Here is a 20,700-nt window from a genome sequence, read left to right on the forward strand (position 1 = left end):
TTCTTATCTTCTTGATATGTAAGCATTAATCAAGTAAACCAACCAGCGATCCACACATTATACTAATCAAAATGAAAGTTAATATTTGAATCTGAATTGCTTTTGAAGAAGCACAAAAACTGTTTCTTCTGCTCACATTCAAAGCTTTGAATAGACTAGCTCTGCAGTATATTTCAACACCTTCAACATCACATAAATAAGATAACCTTCTTCATGTTCCCATCTATTTCCAATTCTATGGAACTCTTTGTCGTTGGACATTAGAAACTCTCAAAATGTACATATATTTAAGAAAACACTGAAGACACAGTTATTCTCAGTTGCAGATTCTGAAAGCCATTGAGCAAAATATCTTGTTATGAATACTGGTCAGTGCTATACACATTTTTGGATTGATAGTATTGTATGTGGAGAGAAGCATCCTTGTATAAATATCAAGCAACAGCATTCAAACATAATTGCAATTGGAAAACAAAGACTTACAACCAAGAACATGGTTTCCACTGGAGCACTATCAGATTGAGAAGGTTGTCAGGATTTCATCAGGTGTGACTCTGACTTCTTCAGTCCGAGTGCAATTCCGGTGCAAGTCAGAGCCCTACTTGACAAAAGCCTGACACCTTTTCAATCCCACAGCACACCTGTTGAAACCTTATTGCTTATTATGGTTATAAAAGTCTCTCTACTTCAAAAAAAACTTTTCACAACACAAGAAAATCTTCCTTCAGCAATGATGGTCAGAGCTTCTATTTTTGCAGATTGTATTAGGGCATGCTAAATAATACGGCATTATGGGTAGACACACAAGTCATTATAGGAATCGGATCTGCTGCTATAAAGAGATTTGCAGTACAGTAAGAGCACACTATACAAATGAATCTGAAGTTATAAAAATTAAACTTATATTCATAGAATGTTACAAATTTATATTATTATGTTACAATGAAAATAATCATTTCTAATATCATATTCTTTGCATTTTCTTTTCCTTTTTTCAGCAAGTGAAGAGTTTTTACAAGGTAGAATTTTGGATCAAGTATATCTATGATGTTATTAGTCCTAGTCTGTCGGAGTCTGCCTACTTTCTCTAGTGATAGACTTGAAGTTAGTGATTTGATTGTTAAATTTACTAATTTATTAATTACATGCATGTTTATGTTGCTATTATTGGTGCAGATTAATTATTAGCATGCTTTGATTGGCTATGCTGGTTAATTAACATATTAGATTAATTAATGTGCATATGATTAGGAATTAATTGACCGATCATGCATGCGACATTTACAACACAAGACAATATGCACTAGTCACAAGATATCATGTTCACTATAAATTATGTATCATGCAAAATTATGCGTAGTAATATATATAAATGTTTGACACAATATTATTTTACTATTGAATGTAATGACATGGAGAGCTTTGATAATGGTTTCTAAGTAGCTAAAACCCATTCACAAACACCAAAAGCATGCATACGTTTGATTTAGATTTTGATTTTGACGTTTGACTTGAAACAATCATGATAAGAATTGAAATCTTTGCAGGAGAAAAAATTATTTCGTAAAATTTAATTGGTCCCACATGCTATGCCCCCATGAGTTAATTACAATGATTCAACAATGACCTTAAAACTGTTTTGGGGAAACAATCATGAAAATGATACTTTCATGTCCTTCAAAAATGCCATGGATTTTTTATTTTGTCAGAAGTGAGTAAACAATCAAAACAGATCATGCAAAATTCCATGAGATTTTGAAATTTAGAAGGAAATTCCAAATCAGATCAAGCAACCGGGTGACAAATTATTTGGAAGTAGATGACCCTGACCCGTATGACCCCATTGAGTGGAGAAAACATCTAGCGAACAATCAGACCGACCTCCAGTTGGACAAGCATAGTGACTATGTCAACAACCATGCCCCCCTATCAACTGACGGTCGCCGGGACTGAGAGAGTAGAAAGTCGGCAACACCCCCGACCAAAATTCCTGTCAACAAGAAAAAGTTGGGAAGGAAAAAGACACACAAATACAAGCATATAGTTTATATTAAACATGAAATGATGAAAGCTATAAATGAAGCAAACAGGATTTGAGCAGAAATTGTTAATACTGTACACATCAACTTGAAAATACACAGCTAATGTTTCAAGAAAGCCTGTTTTTGACCTATGAACTTGCAACCTTAGGTCAAGTACAGTTCAAAGGTCAGATGGGACTCATGTTAACCTCTTAAAATGTATGGACAAGTAAGATTAACAAGACAAAAAGGTTTGGAATAGTTTGGAATAAAAAAAGTGGAGAAATAACACTTATTTCTATAATTTTCCTGTATTTTGCCATAATATATATTTGTTCATTATTAAATATCACAGCAAAGTTTTATCACTGCAATTCATGGGCATGCATTTGGAATTAACTATAATGGTACATGATAATGAAAGATTTTAGTTTACTAGTATTTCTAGACGATTTCATGAGTGTTTCTAAACAATTTCATGCAGTGTTAGTGTTGTTTTTCTATATCTATATGAAACACTAGATGACAGTGATGAGCCATCAACTACTTGTTGTAATTGAGCAATGATTGTCTACATATTGTCCTCCCGATTCAATAATGTTCACTTCTTAAGAAGACGTAGGCCCCAAGATCAATTTTACACTCTGCCTATTGGGTTACATGTGAAAGCAGTGCGATCCATTTTTCTTGACTGATTTCTAAAAACTATACCTCTTTCTAAGTGCATTTAGATCTATTATATTTACATAAAATCTATGTAGTCATTGATTAATGAAACAAACCACACACTTTTCACTTTTTAAAGCAGCAAGATATAGGGTCAGTCCATGTCAAAACAGACTGAGTGTACACCCACCCTCTTGGATTATGCTCTCCTTTGGCTCAGGGGTACCTTTCATGGACCCCTAGGTGAGGTCAAGAAAAAAAATCAAATTCAATTTCGTTTCGAATGGCGGGCCATCTAAGTTTGGCGACCTTGACCAAAATTGGGAATTTAAGGTGTCCAAATGACAAAGCGCTCTCTTTGAGAGGCATTTTCTTCTTAATTAAATCAGTTGTGACCCTCTTTTTGAATGTGGTCACTCACTGGCTGTGTCTGAAATGCCTAATGCCAAAAAAGATTGATTTAGGAATTTCGTTGGGATTTCAGAGGGGGTCAAAATCAGCACTTCATACTGTTCAATCAAATTATCTTTGATTTTGAAGGACCCATGATAATGCCACAGTGCACTTATAGGTCCTAATTATGTTCAGAATGGATTAACCATGTGCCAATGTCTATGAGCAATTCAAAAAGAGAAATTTCTAGACCCCCTACAGAATTTTAGGCCCCCTAAAGTGGTTCAGCCACAAATGGCGCTTAAAATCGGCAAATTTTGACACCTAATAACTTTAGGTGTACACCAGATATGAATTTCTAGTCTTTTGCATCTGAAAGAATGTAGTCTTATGTTACTAGGAACATAAGATTTGTTTTTATATTTTTGTGTTTGATACTTTCAAAAGGTCGTTGACCTATGAACATTTTAAGTCATAGCGCCCTCCTGAAAGGTCTGACACATAACAAACTATACATTTTGGAATCCTCATGACCATACGAGTAATTTGATATATTACTTGACATAATTGGGAGCATTCTGAAAATTTGACCCCCATAACCTGTACTTTATGTGCATCGTTGCCAGGAAGTGCATTTTGACCCCTATAAAAATCCATACAGAGGATTAGAAAGTAGTTTTTCTTATTACTTGACTCAAGAGCAACTTGAAATATCAGGATAAATAATACAAATGGCTATAAAGTGATCAAAATATAAAAAATATCATACTAAAATTGTCATTTTGTACCGTATCCTGTATGCATGGTATGTTAGGCAAAAATGACTATTTTTGAAAGCGTCATCTTAATACTAAAACACAAAAAATACAAAACAAATCTTATGTTGCTAGTAACATTAAACTACATTCTTTCAGATGCAAAAGACTAGAAATTCATATCTGGTGTACACCTAAAGTTATTAGGGGTCAAAATTTGCCGACTTTAAGTGCCATTTGTGGCTGAACCACTTTAGGGGTGGCCTAAAATTCTGTAGGGGTCTAGAAATTTCTCTTTTTTTTTAATTGCTCATAGACATTGGCATATGGTTAATCCATTCTGAACATAATTAGGACCTATAAGTGCACTGTGACATTATCATGGGTCCTTCAAAATCAAGATAATTTGATTGAACAGTACGAAGTGCTGATTTTGACCCCTCTGAAATCCCAACGAAATTCGAAATCTATCTTTTTTGGCATTAGGTATTTCAGACACAGCCAGTGAGTGACCACATTCAAAAAGAGGATCACAACTGATTCAATTAAGAAGAAAGTGCCCCTCAAAGAGAGCACTTTCATTTGGACCCTTAAATTCACAATTTTGGTCGAGGTCGCCAAACTTTGATTGCCCGCCATTCATAAGCGAAATGGAATTTGAATTTTTTCTTGTGACCTCACCTAGGGATCCATGAAAGGTACCCCTGAGCCAAAGGAGAGCAAAATCCAAGAGGGTGGGTGTACACTCAATCTGTTTCGACATGGACTGACCCTATAGTAGTATAGTAGTAACTTCCTTTACACAGAAGTCATCCATGTTTATAGTTGCCATAACAACTACAATACCATTATTACATTGCATAGGATGTTAGTAATTAATGTTTGATCTCTTCCTGTCTAGCCTCTATTCAGGATATAATACTAGGATTCATTCAAATTGTACGCTCACTGATTAATTAGTTACTGCTTTTAAAAACAGAATGGGAAATGTCCCTTCTTTGATCTTTGACCTACAAGGGTCAAAGTTGACATTTTGATATCTGTGTTCACCGGAAATTATTTCATGTCTCCGTTTATGTTGATATTTCATAATGTCAACTGTTTAAGCATACCCTATCAATGGGCTATTCCATTTAAAATCCACACTACCCCTGTGGAATATTTTGGAAATATCTTCCACAGAGGGAGTATGGATTTCAAATGGAATGAGCACATTAGGCAGCTCCATTTGAATTTCATACACCACCTGAGAAAGATTCAACCTGAATCTTCTTCTGAGGGAGAGTGAGTTTCAAATGGAGTTGTTAATTCCATTTGAAATTCATACTCCCCCTGTGGAAGATATTTCCAAAGTCTTCAACAGGAGGAGTGTGGATTTTTAATGGAATAGCCCAAATACACCTGTAAGACAAAAATGTCTTGCAGGTAAATAAAAGTTACCATCTAAACATGCTGTTTTTTGTGAATTTGTAAAGCTGTCTTCCTCCTGAAATTGGCAAAATTAAATACTCTACCACCATAGTAAGTTTACAATGCTTTTGTATACATTCATATCAAAACGATGCACTTGTCGGCTGCTACACGTCTCATTTCACATAATAGCTAGGAATAAATACCAGACTCATCTCAAGTCGAGGTGATTTCAATCATCCCAAAGTCAGATGGTTTAGGAAAACAAAGAACATTCCTTAAACATGTAGCAGCCGACAAGTGCATCGTTTCGATATGGATGTACACATTTGAGACATAATCAGAAGCAACCAAACCAGAGGTGACTATTGTAAAATTGAGATGCAAGCGAAAGTAGTAAGCAAAACAACTATAAAATACGTAAGAAAATTTTTATTATAAAAGTTTGAAACTTTGCTACCAAGTGATATAAGAAATTCAGCAACAGCATACTTGGTTAATGGACAAGTTGATAATGGAGGATTCCTGCTGAAATACATGCACCCCTATGACGTTAGTCTTCCACACAGGGAGTATAAAATTTCAAATGGGGTAACCTAACTTTGTGACTCCATTTGAAATTTATACCTCCTGTGTAGGAGATTAAGGTCATGTCTTCCATAGGGGGTGAATAGATTCATCTGGAATTTTTGAATGATAATAATTCAAATTTCACAAGTTCCTGCTTTGGCCTAGTTGGGACCAGATTGTGTCATATTTTGGAGTTTTTAAAAGTGTTGCCAATAAGGTGATCCTTTTATATTTGATCTGCCTCCAAATAGGCCTACATATTACAGTATGTAGTACCGGTAACTGTTGGTTGGCCTCACTTCTTTCTGGGTACACACCACTATTTTTGAATCTGAATCAGTTATGCCAAATGAATGAGCATCTTACCATACGTGATGCAATCAAGCTTAATAAGTCATTCGTCTCTCAATAGAAATTTTCCTTTTTCTCAATAAATATTAATAAAACACATAAAAAACAATGTTCACCTTTTCTTCCATTGTTATCTCAGAAATTGGTTTTGGTGACAAAAACTAATCTTGGTTTAGAATTGCACCACACATATACCTGGTATATCATCATGGTTTTTCAGACCGATGAATTCTACATTACTACAGTCCATTTGACTACCTGAAGAGAGAGTGACGTCAGAGCGTACACCAGTGGGTGTAGTATTAAATCACGTACATCGACCCAAAAACTAGTGTGTTTACATGCATGATCAAAAGTGGTGCATCTGTACACGTGCAAAGTAACTGACGTCACTCTCGCTCTCAAGCGAAATGGACTATATAAACCACCCCTTTGTATTAAACCATAGGCCCTACCATGAGAATGGCGTCACACCATAATCAATAAGATGCTTGATGAAGTACGGTGGTATTGGACACAACATGGCAAAGTGAGCTGCAAATTTTAGTTCCAGTATTAGATTAATTTAAAAAACTTTAAAAAATTTTCCCTGCTCATGGTAAGTGGTTGGCCATGGTATTACACAGGTTATAGGGATGGTTTATAGTAAAATGATATTCATCCCTTTGAACAAATCTTAAAGATTTGTAATAAACAGGTAAATAATAGTGCATCTCTTATTAACTACCAGATAAAGATACCTTTTGACTGAATTAATACTTCACTAAAACCTTTGAATTGGTAAATTTATCTACTACCAATTTGAATCACCATTGTCTCACTGGTGTAAACATCCACATCAAATCCTACCTTTTGTTTAGCCAACATATCTTCCATTTCTTCCAGATCGCCAACCGTCACCGCTTGCGTCTGCAACATTCTTTCCAACAACGTCAGCCACTCGCGTAATTCAGCCACAACCTTATCAAAATCGGGCCATGGCGAATGTTGGACCACGTCCACCGGTGCGTTGGCACGTTGTACCTCCGAACGTGTGGCGTTGATGGTTTCTGATATTACTATAGGAAAACAAGAGAGAGAAGACACTACCATTGGAGATAAGAACATAGCCATGTTGGTTCTTGGTTTTTTACAAACTTGTATTAGGCCTAGTTTGCCACTGGCAATCTGATACAGCGTATAATATGCAGACATAGCTAGCCAAATCCATATGGACAACTAGGCCATTGGTATAAAGGGGAATCCCTTCAATACAGGTGATTAATATACACTTCCTGGTTTCTGGTCTAGCCACCCACCTACAATTACCACACTCTAATTATGCAGGGGAAATAATGAAATTAAAATAATTGTTGCCTAGTACTAATAGCATGCTGAAGTTAAGCTACTAGATCTTTTGAACTTGGGTGTAATTAAAATTGATTAATAATTTAGGCTTTCCTATTATTTATTGCTGAGTGGTAAAAAGAACAAAAGCAGTAGGCCTATTGCTATTTATAATGTTGACATGTTTCAGCAGATTCATAGCCATTCATATATGTGATGTGATCAAGCAAAATCAGTCGGAACTCAGAAATATTGATTTTGAGATGTAGCCAAACAAAGGAAATATTTCCTTTTGTTTCCTCTTGTTTTGGAAACTCTTTAATTGCTCATATCATTGGAACTGGTTGTACAATTTCAGTGGGGTTTTCTACAAAATGCAGCACAACACAAGAAGTAACATATTCCTTCAGCAATGATGGTCAGAGCCCTAAATGTTTTTTACTATCCTATAAGAAACTGAAAAATTAATATTTCTGAGTTCCAACTTATTTTGCTTGATCGCATCACATATCTGCTCTCTTAATAAAAATTTTGATACAGGGTGGATCAATTCCCATTTCTATCAAGTTTTGGTAAACTAAGATCCTGACATATGAAGCAAGAATAATGTTTTCCCTTTTCCTTTGTATTCCCAGTGTCGCTAAATCAGGTTATCAGGGCGATATGTTAGCATGGGTCTGAAACACTGGAAAGTTGCCCTTTATTTTGAAACATGACCATTGCTACAGTAGGGCAAACTTGATCAAATTTCAAAGTATCAGATGTTACAAATGATCTCAATTTCCCCCTAATCTTGCTTGGTTTCTTTCAACGGGGCAGGAAATAACTGTATAATTGTCTAAACTCACTCAAAGCTTTGGTAATTCTATCCTAATTATGGTCATGTGGCATATTTAAAACCCCTGACATTGCCATTAGATTAAACAATAAATTCCTTAATTATGCAATGTAGTTGATCACATTTCACACACAAAAGCTTGGGGAGCTTAATACTTGCATACTGGCCATAGGTTTCAACATAAAATGTCCAAGTTTTGTGATATTATCTCAAATTAGCAAGAGCTATATCAGGAACCAATACTAGGCTTGTTTGTACTCATTTTTATGCATTTTTCATGCTGATTCCAAATATGGTCATGAAAATGTACAATTCTGCAATTGTGGAATTTTTATGAAAAATTTAGAACTTGTCATCTGCAGTGAAGAGGGTTAAATTGTGGATATCCCTGTAACAAAATATTCTGAAATTTGGATCAACTGCATATCCTCCAGCATCCCCTGCATGGCAGATAGCAGTGTCATGATTGCTGCCATCTTGTGACCAAATACAGCTAATTATTATCTGCAATGGCTAGCCTCCTAGTTATAATGAAAGACAGAGATAAAAAGACTAAATCACATTTGATGTCAGGGTCGTGATTGGTTGCCAACCTCCTCAGTACAGCATTTTCTGTCTAGTTGTCAGAATTTATGATGCGAACTAGTCTTTTATCTCTGTCTTTCATTATAATACATGGTTTCATATAATTGTAGCCTATATAAAATCTAATAAAAATTAATGGAAGTAGGGTTATGACCTTTGACCTTACCTGCTTGTTGCATAGCCATTTTCCTAGCCAGGTCAGCATCGGATGTCGGTCTCAGATTACCAGCCATCTGCCTGATCTTGGTCCAATCATTGTTAAGCTTATCTACACGCTTGCGTAATCGGTCTGGCACGCACGCCCCCATGGATTGCGCTTCTTCACGCATCTGTTGCATAGTGGTGTTGATGTTGTCGATATTTGCCTGACGTGCTTTCAAGGCTTCTTGCATAGTCTGAAATGAATGTGAAGATACAACACATTAGAGAATAGGCCTATGATATTATTGTCACTTCAACATGTTATCCACTGATCAATGTACCAGTTTAACATTGTCATACCATTTTTCACCATGATGTGGCAGTGATGTCAAAGCGTTGAGGCAACTGTTTCGCGAACACATCTATGCGTCATCTGTAAGCGTGTGCGTGTATACGTCAGTGCTTTGAGCGAACACTAGGCTAGCGATTTGTAGCTGTGCGCAAAGAAATTCGCACTGATATCACTGCCACATCAGGGTGGAAAATGGTATAGTAGGGGTGTTTTACCACCACTGATCCAAGGCACGTGAATGAATCAACCAACCTTCAGGTGTAGATATCACATAAGCTGATGACCAGAAACTGAAACTCTACATGCAAGAATGTTTGGCCCCTATGCTAATTGGGGTTATGAATATTTTTTGTGAAGTTATACAAAACCACAAAATTCTAAATAGCTTTCAGCATGAAGCACTTGTGATCTTGTTTATAAATTTCAATTCACAAAGCACTACTTATATTGCATTTTAGGGAGTTCAATGTTTCATTCAGACCACTTCAATAATGGCTGGTTAGTACTCAACTTGTACAATTGACCACAAAATTGAATTCTTGACATTAAATATCAATTTATATATCATATCAAAACAATCATTGCCCATGAGAGATAAAACAATAATTGTATAAATTAATATAAGTTGAGATGTGGTCACACTCTGAGCATCATACTCTCATGCTCTGAGAGACCATAGGATGTAGCTAAAGAAGATATCTTACACTTCCCACAATGCATTTCTCTCGTTTCAATTTTCTGTACTGATTAAGTGATTTCCTATCTTGTGCAACATGGGTCAACAGTGACAAAATGTACCACAATGAACAGAGCATATCCAGATCTTGCAAAATATATTTATATCTTGGTAATCGACCAATGTTCGGCCAGTCTATTCTTAAAATGAAAACAAAGGCAACCTGTACAAAGTAATGGGAGTGTCATTTGATGAAATGAGGTGATGTATTATATTACAAAGCATTATGGGAAGGGTAAGATGTCTTCTCTGGGTTGTAGCATCATTCTCTAAGGATTGTTTGTCTTTTAGAGTAACTAATAGAGTAAACTTCAAGTTAATTTGATGGAATTAAATGTGAATCTTTCAGGAGGGAATTTGGCTTATTCATAGATGGTGTGGTCAAAATCTGATATTGTTAAAAAAATTATGCAACTGTATTAATTTGTTTCGCACACATTTGCATTCTATGAAAAAACCAGTGGCAACTCTGAAACCATATCTCTTGTTGCAACCTGCTGGCCTTCCTGCATATAGGTACTTTGTTATTAAGGATGCAATTCAGGATATAATTGTATTGGTTGGAATTGTTTCACTACTTCATTCCTCTATAGGGCAAATATATTCATGTATACATTTTGAGAGGAAAATAGTTGAAGAATCCAATAAAGTCAGTTGAATTTTAGCTTAGAGAAAAAGACACAAAAATGGATTTTATCAACCTTTTGAACAACCTAAAATTATTATGTATTCTTCAAGATAACAAAAAACCGACATATCATTGATTTAATTGACATGGTAAACACAATTGGCAATACACTGGCGAAGTTACGTAATAATCGGATTAACTACCATAGCAATAGGCCCAAACAATTTTTGATTATATCGCGCTGCACTACTATGTTCATGCGGTACATCTGCATTGAACCATATCATGCATATCACTCGCACCTGTAAGATTAGTATCTTTGAAAAGACCAGTATTGTATTTAATCTATGATTGCAGACATACACAGGTGATGCCTGTAACCTGCTTGTAGTGCAGCGCGATATATTCAAAATTGTGTGAACCTATACGCCGTAGAAGTGACGTCATAATCGGATTAACTACCATAGCAATAGATGAATACAATTTTTGAATAGACCGCCTTGCACTACAAGCAGATTGAACTAATCACCTGTGTATGTCAGCAATCATAGATTGAAGACAATACCGCTCTTTTCAAAGATACTTATCTTACAGGTGCGAGTGATCAGCCTTTCTTTGTCATCTATGGTTCAATGCATCGGTACCGCGTGAATGTTGTAGTGCAGGGCGGTATAGTCAAAATTGTATTCATCTATTACTATGGTAGTTAATCCGATTAACTATGTCACTTCTACGGCATATTGCAATGGTAGTTATCCGATTTATTACGCAACTTCGCCAGTGTATTGTACTTATAATGTGTATTACCTGATATATAATCCTTGCTATTGGGAATAATGGTTGCTATAAACTGAATAATCGGCAAAATGGTCCACTGGATGTGACAGATTTCGTTATAGCTCAGCAGGTAAAAAGCAGTATCTGCATTCTTATATGTGACATGCCAGGGGGGCTTTGGGTGCTGAAGCCCCTGCACTTTGTTGAAAATCATGTAAAATCAGCCATTTTTTGGTGATTTTAACCATTAAACCCCCTGCATAACTCTGAAAGGCCCTCTGAGCCCTCCCGCAGGAAAAGATCCTGGACACACCGGTGCATGCTCTTTGAGACTTTCCAACTGTTGAGATGATGTTCATTGTTTGAAGACACCTGTATTGGCAGTGATATGTCTTTTGGCAATGACTTTACGCTCATTTTGTGGAAGCAGGTCACATATGTGACATGATTAAGGGAAATGAGTTGGATGTCGCTAATATTGATTTTGAGATATTGGCAAAGAAAGTGTTAAAATTCATTTGTTTTATATTGTTTTCAGGGATTGATAAATTGACGTAACTTCACAAAGAAACGTCATATCAACATGGGGTTTTCAGTTTCTGAAAGCTCTAATGTCCTCTTTAGAAACCTGTGTAAAACTCATTTTCGACCAGGGCCGACATGTGACTCATTCCCCTTGATCATGTCACATATAAGGATGCATCTTCATAGCACATGGCTCATAAGCATTAAGATATATGATATTTTTATACCATACCGTTGGATCAACGATGACGGAATCATTATCGTCACTTGATGTTGCCGAGCCAATAGGTCCTTGCTGGGTTAACAAGAGGTCCATAGTAGCACTCATCCATACTTCTAATTCATCCAATTCTTCTAGGAAAGTTTTTGTGTTTTGAAGTCTGTCTTCTAGTCTTATATGGAAATGTGGAAGAGTTGGGGAGACCTGACAAAAAGAAGAGAGTCATCATGAGATTATTAACATTGCACATTTCGCAATAATATCCAAGTTTTCTTGACATTTGCTCCCCATGTCATATTCAAACTCGACAATCTCTTTCAAAGACTCTTACTATAGTCAGTCTACTCTGAAGTACAAAGTACAGACGCGGACGCACACATTGTGCCGACTTTGAAGGCACGCATACCTGCAGCAGAGACGCAGCACTGCCCAATGTATACGCGCGCATTGTCACTTTGTACTTCAGAGTGGACAAACTGTAAACAGCAATGTGAATAGTATCAATAATTGTTGACATGTGACCTACATAACCCAAACCTTTCAAATCAGTTCTTAACTTTTTGTTAATCTCTTCACTTCTGTGACCTGCACAGTGCAAATGTGATACAGAGACATGTACAAAAGACATGTCACAAAGTTTGCTTTATTTGAATGACCCTTATTATACCCTTACTGGTTGTTCTTTCTATTCATTTCTTCCCTGACCTCATGTATATGAGACTCTCCTCATGTGCGACTTATCAACAAAACCTGACCAATTGATTGACCTATGACCTATGACCCTTAGCCTTTGGTACTGGTTGCTCATTCTATTCACTTCCCTTAATCTAACGTCTGTATAAGACTCTCCTAACATGTAATCAAAATCAAACCTATTTGATAGACCTATGACCTTTACCCTTTGGTACTGGTTGTTCATGATATTCATCCCTCTCCTGTATAAGATTATCCTATAATCCATTTGGCTTTCTCGAAACAGTAGCGTCTATGTGTGATATACGCGCAGTCAAAGGTGGTGCATCTGGAGTCTGTGATGTGGCGCGAAGCAACTGTGCTCTACAGATACACTGCGGACACACCTGTCTTGAGGAAGCCAAATGGACTGTATACATGTCACCTGTCACAAAATCAATGACCTTTAACCCTTACCCTTTGATACTGGTTGTTCATGGTATTCATCCCTCTCCTGTATAAGTTTATCCTATAATCCATTTGGCTTTCTCGAGACAGCAGCGTCTATGTGTTCTTTCTATGAATACTTTCCAGTTCAATGGAGACTTTTATCAGCAACTCAAAGGTATTGCCATGGGTGCAAAAATCGGTCCTAGTGTTGCTTGCCTCACCGTTGGGTACATAGAGGATGAAATGCTTCGCACCTATGATCTTCCTAAGCCCTTCCTCTACAAAAGGTACATCGATGACATTGTAGGGCATTCTCTGGTGACAGAAAGGATCTCGACCACTTCATCTCCCATGTGAACACCTACAATGAGTCGCTCAACTTCACTCATGAAATCTCCAGCACTTCAGTAACTTTCTTGGACCTCAAACTTATCATCAACAGCCAAAACAAGATCACTACCACAATCTACTATAAACCCACGGACTCTCATAGCTACTTACTGTACACAATTCCAGCCATCCACCCGCCTGCAAAAGGGTATCCCCTATAGTCAGCTCCTCCGCGCAAACGCATCTGCAGTGACACTAATGATCTGGATCAAGTTCACAATGATATGACTAGTTTTTTCCATGAGCGTGGATACCCTACCGACACCACACAAGCTGCTCTGGATCGAGTCCAATCAGTAGACAGGGATCTTGCTCTCCAACCATCCGGATCCAAATCTTCTGAAAGAGTTCCCTTGGTTCTCACTTATCATCCGCTTAATCTTCCTATTCGCAATATTATCTTCCGTAACTTTCGCATACTTCTTGACGATTCCACATCCCAAGTTTTTAATCAACTCCCGGTGACCGCCTTCAGAAGGGACAAGAACATTGGCGACCAGGTCGTCCGCGCTTCACACCCCATCCAGCCATGTGACACCCCTGGTACTTTTTGCTGTGATAGGAGAAGGTGTAATACCTGTGCTCATGTCTCCAATGAAACTCACATCCGCGGTCCCAATGGGGGTTTTGACATCACCTCCCACTTCACATGCATCTCTCGCAATGTTGTTTATTGTATTCAATGTACAAACTGCCATATATTGTACATAGGGGAAACCAGCCGCCGATTAGCAGATCGTACTACAGAACATCTCCGCTCCATTTCTAAGAACTTTGCTGGTTTCCCTGTTGCTCGTCATTTCAATCCACCTTCTCTTTGTAATGTTAGCCACTTCAGAGTTTCTGCTGTTATACAATCTCATGGCTCCAATAAGGACAGACTCATTGCTGAACACCGCCTGATATTCAAACTCGGCACTATGCAACCTCGTGGACTCAATATTAAGTTTTGTACATTCAATTTGTAATTTTCTTGTTCCACCCTGTTCACCCTGTATTTTTCTTAGTTGCTTAAGGGGTTTGTTTTCATCAGCTTTCTGGTATAGATTTTTTCTTTTTGTTGTGTAATTGTACTTTAGTTTGTGATGCATTGTAGTGTAAGTTTTTTCTCTGGTTGGCCTCACACTTGTTAAAGGGTCCAACCCGAAACGTTGTGTTTATCTATACCTCTTGGTATATATATATTTTGCACTGTTTCTAACTTTAATCTCTACGACCATATGTGTGATATATACGTGCAAAGGTCAAAGGTGGTGCATCTGTAGTGCGCGATATAGTGCGAACCAACTATGCCCTACAGATACATTGTGAACACTACTGTGTCATGGAAGCCAAATGGACTATAATATCAAAAATTAATTTGATTGACCTATGACCTATGACCCTTACCCTTTGGTACTGGTTATTCATTCTATTCAGCTCTCTCCTGACCTCCTCTGTATAAGACTCTCCTAACATGTAATCAAAATCAACCCTATTTGATTGACCTACGACCTATGACCCTTACCCTTTGGTACTGGTTATTCATTCTATTCAGCTCTCTCCTGACCTCCTCTGTATAAGACTCCCCTAACATGTAATCAAAATCAACCCTATTTGATTGACCTATGACCTATGACCCTTACCCTTTGGTACTGGTTGTTCATTCTATTCAGCTCTCTCCTGACCTCCTCTGTATAAGACTCTCCTAACATGTAATCAAAATCAACCCTATTTGATGGTCCCACTAGCTATGACCCTTACCCTTTGGTACTGGTTATTCATTCTATTCAGCTCTCTCCTGACCTCCTCTGTATAAGACTCTCCTAACATGTAATCAAAATCAACCCTATTTGATTGACCTACGACCTATGACCCTTACCCTTTGGTACTGGTTATTCATTCTATTCAGCTCTCTCCTGACCTCCTCTGTATAAGACTCCCTAACATGTAATCAAAATCAACCCTATTTGATTGACCTATGACCTATGACCCTTACCCTTTGGTACTGGTTGTTCATTCTATTCAGTTCTCTCCTGACCTCCTCTGTATGAGACTCCCCTAGCGTGTCACCTGTCAGCAAAATTTGACCCATCTCATTAATTCTTCTGCACACATCGCTGCGGGATGGAAGTTCAGCTTGACGATCCTGCGATAAGAATGAAGAAGGGTAGAAATATACAGTTACTTAACACAATACCTTGAACATCAAATATTAAACATGGTAAAGTGCTGCTGTGAATATATCACAAAACAAGCATGATATGTATTAGAAGATTATATAACCAATAACAGCTGCAATTGTGTGTGGATATCCAGCAAACACAAAACATTTTCAACATTATTCACAAAAGGTTTGTAACGGTTGCCAGAAAACATTAAAATGTAGGGTAAATAAAGGGTATTTCATAATATTCAAAAACGTATTTTTTTAAAACTTACTGCAAATATTCTAACACAATTTTATTTTAAGTGTTGACAAAATATTTGGCCAAAATATATTTTTAACTTAGATAAGATTCACCTTTTTTCGATTAACAATATCATGCATAAGCTCCCCTTATTGCCTGTTTGGAAAAACATATAGCACCCGATTTTCTAAACAAACAATTTCAACAAATCAGTCAAAGACAAATAACATCTTGGGTACAATAGCACATCCTTTACTGATGTCGATGTGAATATACATTATAATACAAATTACATTCTATTTTTCTTAACTTGTAACAACAAATGTTTGATATTTTCCTATACTCCTATTGATATGAGAAAAACAAAATTATAGGCCCCCTACTCAGGGTGAAAAATCACCCTAGTTATATCATGTCACCCTGTACGGTATATCACAAATTTATCTTCAAATGATGAAATCTTAAAAGCATAATATGCTCACACAGAAACAAACTTTTTAGTCACTGTTTGTTCAAATAGCACCTTATAAAACACCTCTTTTATCAAATACCACCCTACAATTTACAAAACACCTACTTCACTAGGATCCACAACATGCTCATCTATCAGGGCACAGTTCTTTAAACCTCAATACATTTGTACATTCATTGAATGACCTTTGAAAATTTGGGTACAAAAACTCATACTCTGCAACTTGAGGTCAAATTTTGCACTACCAGTATTTAATTGAGGTAACTGAACTATGCCATTGGGATGATGCCATTGTGGTCCATAGCGCTAAGAGCGTGACCATGGCAATCTTTACACGTTTCATCTCGTCTCATAACTCCTCTAAAAACCAGGTCATATTTAGATACACTTTGAGACACTTATAAGTGCCTCTATACTGCCCCTATACTTTAATGCTCTGCGTGCTAGCCATGCGCTTCAACGGAAAAAGTTGAAGTTTTGAAATATTTTCTCAAAATATCAAGAGCTATCTTAAGAACTACTGAACCAATACTAGGCTTGTTTGTACTCATTTTAATGCATTTTTCATGCTGATCCCAAATATGGTCATGAAAATGTACATTTCTGAAATTTTTGAATTTTGAATTTTTTTTTTAAAACTTGTCGTCTGCAGTCGACACCCGCGTGAAGAGAGTTAACATCATATTTCTCGACAGCTCTCGATAAACACTTTTCAGAACTGGCCAGAGAACGTCAACCACTTATATCTGCATGGCTTGCATGTGTTAAAGTGCACTGGGTAATAATAACATAATGATCACAGTAAAACACTAGGATCCACAACATGCTCATCTATCAAGGCACCGTTCTTTAACCCAAATACATTACACATTCATTTTATGACCTTTGAAAATTTGGGTACAAAAACTCATACTCTGAAACTTGAGGTCAAATTTTGCACTATGATTGTTTAATTTAGGTTATTGAACTATGCCATTGGGATGAGGCCATTGTGATCCATAGTGAAAGATGCAAAGCTACAGGGAAATATTTAATCAAATGTATCTAAACGAAGAGCTTGACATACTCCTTATGACCACATCATCAACTGAAAATGATTGATTGAAGACACCACTTATTTCTAGGAGTCAACATTTGTAAACAAATATTCCATAATTTAAATGAGTTCTGCTACGATAAAGTGATAAGGGCCGGGATAAGGGTAGCAAAAAAGTGCCCCTGACAGGAAAGCACCTTCGAGGGACTATTCGGTGTTTTTTTTTTTTTTAAAAACACATGAAAATGTACAGGGAGAACCTAAAGAGGCACATTTCTTTCATTATGCTACTGGGAATATTTTTTTTAATTACCAAAATGATCAATACCATTACATCAAATCACTTGATTGTTTCTCTTTTCACAAAACCATAGAGCAACCTAATTTAGTAACCCACTTTAAACGATGGATCACAAAAGATCCATTGTTTAAGAGAAAGCTGCACTGCAATATGGCTTAATTCAAAGCAGGCAAATCCTCATCAATCCAATCTCCAGAATTGCATGTTATTTATATTCTTTCAATGAGCCAGGCATGAGACTGCACTTTCCTAAAAAAAACTGATATGTGTGTAAAATTAGGAAAAACATACTAAAAATAGGTTGAAATTAAACAAAGTTGCGAAAATTTTGATTAAACAAAAAACCTTAATTCAGTTTTAAAACTGAAAATTTGCATGCCTGATGAGCATAGTGAGTAAGCCAAGTATGAAACCTTTTCATCTTTGATCAGGATTTGAACCTGTGACTCCTGGGTATCTAGACCAGCACACTTATCAAAACAGGTGTTTTTATTTTAATCAGTTTGCTCCTCAATTGATTAGGCCAAGTATGGAAAATGTTCATCCTTGATCAGGATTTGAACCTGGGAGCCTTGGGTATCTAGACCAGCACTCTTATCAAGACAGGTGTTTTGAATCAGTCTGCTCCTCAAGTGAGTAGGTCAAATATGAAAACTGTTCATCCTTGATCAAGATTTGAACCTGTGACTCCTGGGTATCTAGACCAGCACACTAACCAAGACAGGTGTTTTGAATCAGTATGCTCCTTGAGAAGGCCAAGAATGAAAACTGTTCATCCTTGATCATGATTTGAACCTGTGACCCCTGGGTATCTAGACCAGCACACTAACCAAGACAGGTGTTTTGAATCAGTATGCTCCTTGAGAAGGCCAAGAATGAAAACTGTTCATCCTTGATCATGATTTGAACCTGGGAGCCTTGGGTATCTAGACCAGCACACTAACCAAGACAGGTGTTTTGAATCAGTCTGCTCCTTGAGAAGGCCAAGAATGAAAACTTTTCATCCTTGATCAGGATTTGAACCTGTGACTCCTGGGTATCTAGACCAGCACACTAACCAAGACAGGTGTTTTGAATCAGTCTGCTCCTTGAGAAGGCCAAGAATGAAAACTTTTCATCCTTGATCAGGATTTGAACCTGTGACCCCTGGGTATCAGCACACTTATCAGGACAGGTGTTTTTGACTCAGTCTGCTCCTCAATTGATTAGGCCAAGTATGAAATCTTTTCATCCTTGATCAGGATTTGAACCTGGGAGCTCTGGGTATCTAGACCAGCACACTTATCAGGACAGGTGTTTTTGACTCAGTCTGCTCTTCAATTGATTAGGCCAAGTATGAAATCTTTTCATCCTTGATCAGGATTTGAACCTGTGACTCCTGGGTATCTAGACCAGCACACTAACCAAGACAGGTGTTTTGAATCAGTCTGCTCCTTGAGAAGGCCAAGAATGAAAACTTTTCATCCTTGATCAGGATTTGAACCTGTGACCCCTGGGTATCTAGACCAGCACACTTATCAGGACATGTGTTTTTGAATCAGCCTGCTCCTCAATTGAGTAGGCCAAGTATGAAAACCTTTCATCCTTGATCAGGATTTGAACCTGGGAGCTCTGGGTATCTACACACTAAAAACTACGGGGTTATATTTTCCGTGGTCATTTTGAATTGACCACGTTTGGGGTTGTTTTGACCCTTCAAGGGGGTTGTACTGTTTTAATGTGACCACATTCACGAGGTCATTTTAGCCACGACGAACGTGGTCAAAAACTTAGTGGTCATTTTGCCGATACCGTCGCGCATTGATATCAGTTTCAATCTTCCGCTTTGAAAATCTCAATTCATAAATGAGTTTAAACATGAGCTGCAATTAATGTTTGTTGATTAATAAATAAAACTAATTTTTTGACCGAAGTTACCCAATTTGTCAACTTTATAATGACTTGCATTTGAACTATTTGCACACACGGTGTGCATCGCTCACGATGGTCACATCAGCGCCATATTTGTTCTGATTGTGCAGCTCAGCGGATTGTCGTGTGTGCTTGTCTGCATGATGGAATATGAAAAGTTAGTTGAAAAGTGAGGCTGCAAGGATGCATAGACCCTTGTCTATGCACGCAGATTCATTCCAATTTCATGCTGTCGTGGCTGGTGTCTTGGCTGCAGTTGTTATAAGCTTATATCATGTAAGCTTATAATACATGAACGTCATAGGCGATGACTGACTGTGTGTGAGTGTGATACACAGACGCATTTTGCAGTTTGCTGTTTATGTAATGCTTTCTCTGTGCAGAAACACACTTATGTCCTGGTGGGACCAGCATGACCATAGGCCTACTAAAAAATCCAAACAACCCCTAAATGTGGTTATTGAGTAACCCTATAAAACAACCCTTTCAAATGGGTCATTTCATTTGACCCCGAAATGAGGTCATTAAGTAACCCAATAAGGCAACCCTTTTGAAGGGGTCATTTCATTTGACCCCTAAATGTGGTAATATTTTGACCCCAATGGGGTTACTATTTGACCCAAATACGTAGTCATTGCAATGACCTCGACCAATGGGGTCAAAATGACCCGTTAGTGGTATGGTGTTTAGTTGATAACTATGCTGGGGTCAAAAATGACCCCGTTTGGGTCATTTTTTGACCCCGTAGTTTTAAGTGTGTAGACCAGCACACTTATCAGGACAG

At 37.3% G+C, this 20,700-nt stretch overlaps 1 protein-coding gene across 1 annotated transcript in view; it reads right to left on the reverse strand.

The window, feature by feature from the left end:
- The window catches only part of LOC140157257 (dystrophin-like), a 392,916-nt gene that overhangs the window by 132,470 nt on the left and 239,746 nt on the right, over positions 1–20,700 (reverse strand). The window contains 6 exon segments of the mRNA XM_072180385.1: positions 1,882–1,926; positions 1,928–1,990; positions 7,016–7,224; positions 9,082–9,310; positions 12,307–12,498; positions 15,785–15,934. Coding sequence (XP_072036486.1) covers positions 1,882–1,926; positions 1,928–1,990; positions 7,016–7,224; positions 9,082–9,310; positions 12,307–12,498; positions 15,785–15,934 — 888 coding nt within the window.

The sequence above is a fragment of the Amphiura filiformis genome, chromosome 7 (assembly GCF_039555335.1).
Source record: "Amphiura filiformis chromosome 7, Afil_fr2py, whole genome shotgun sequence".
Taxonomy (NCBI): domain Eukaryota; kingdom Metazoa; phylum Echinodermata; class Ophiuroidea; order Amphilepidida; family Amphiuridae; genus Amphiura; species Amphiura filiformis.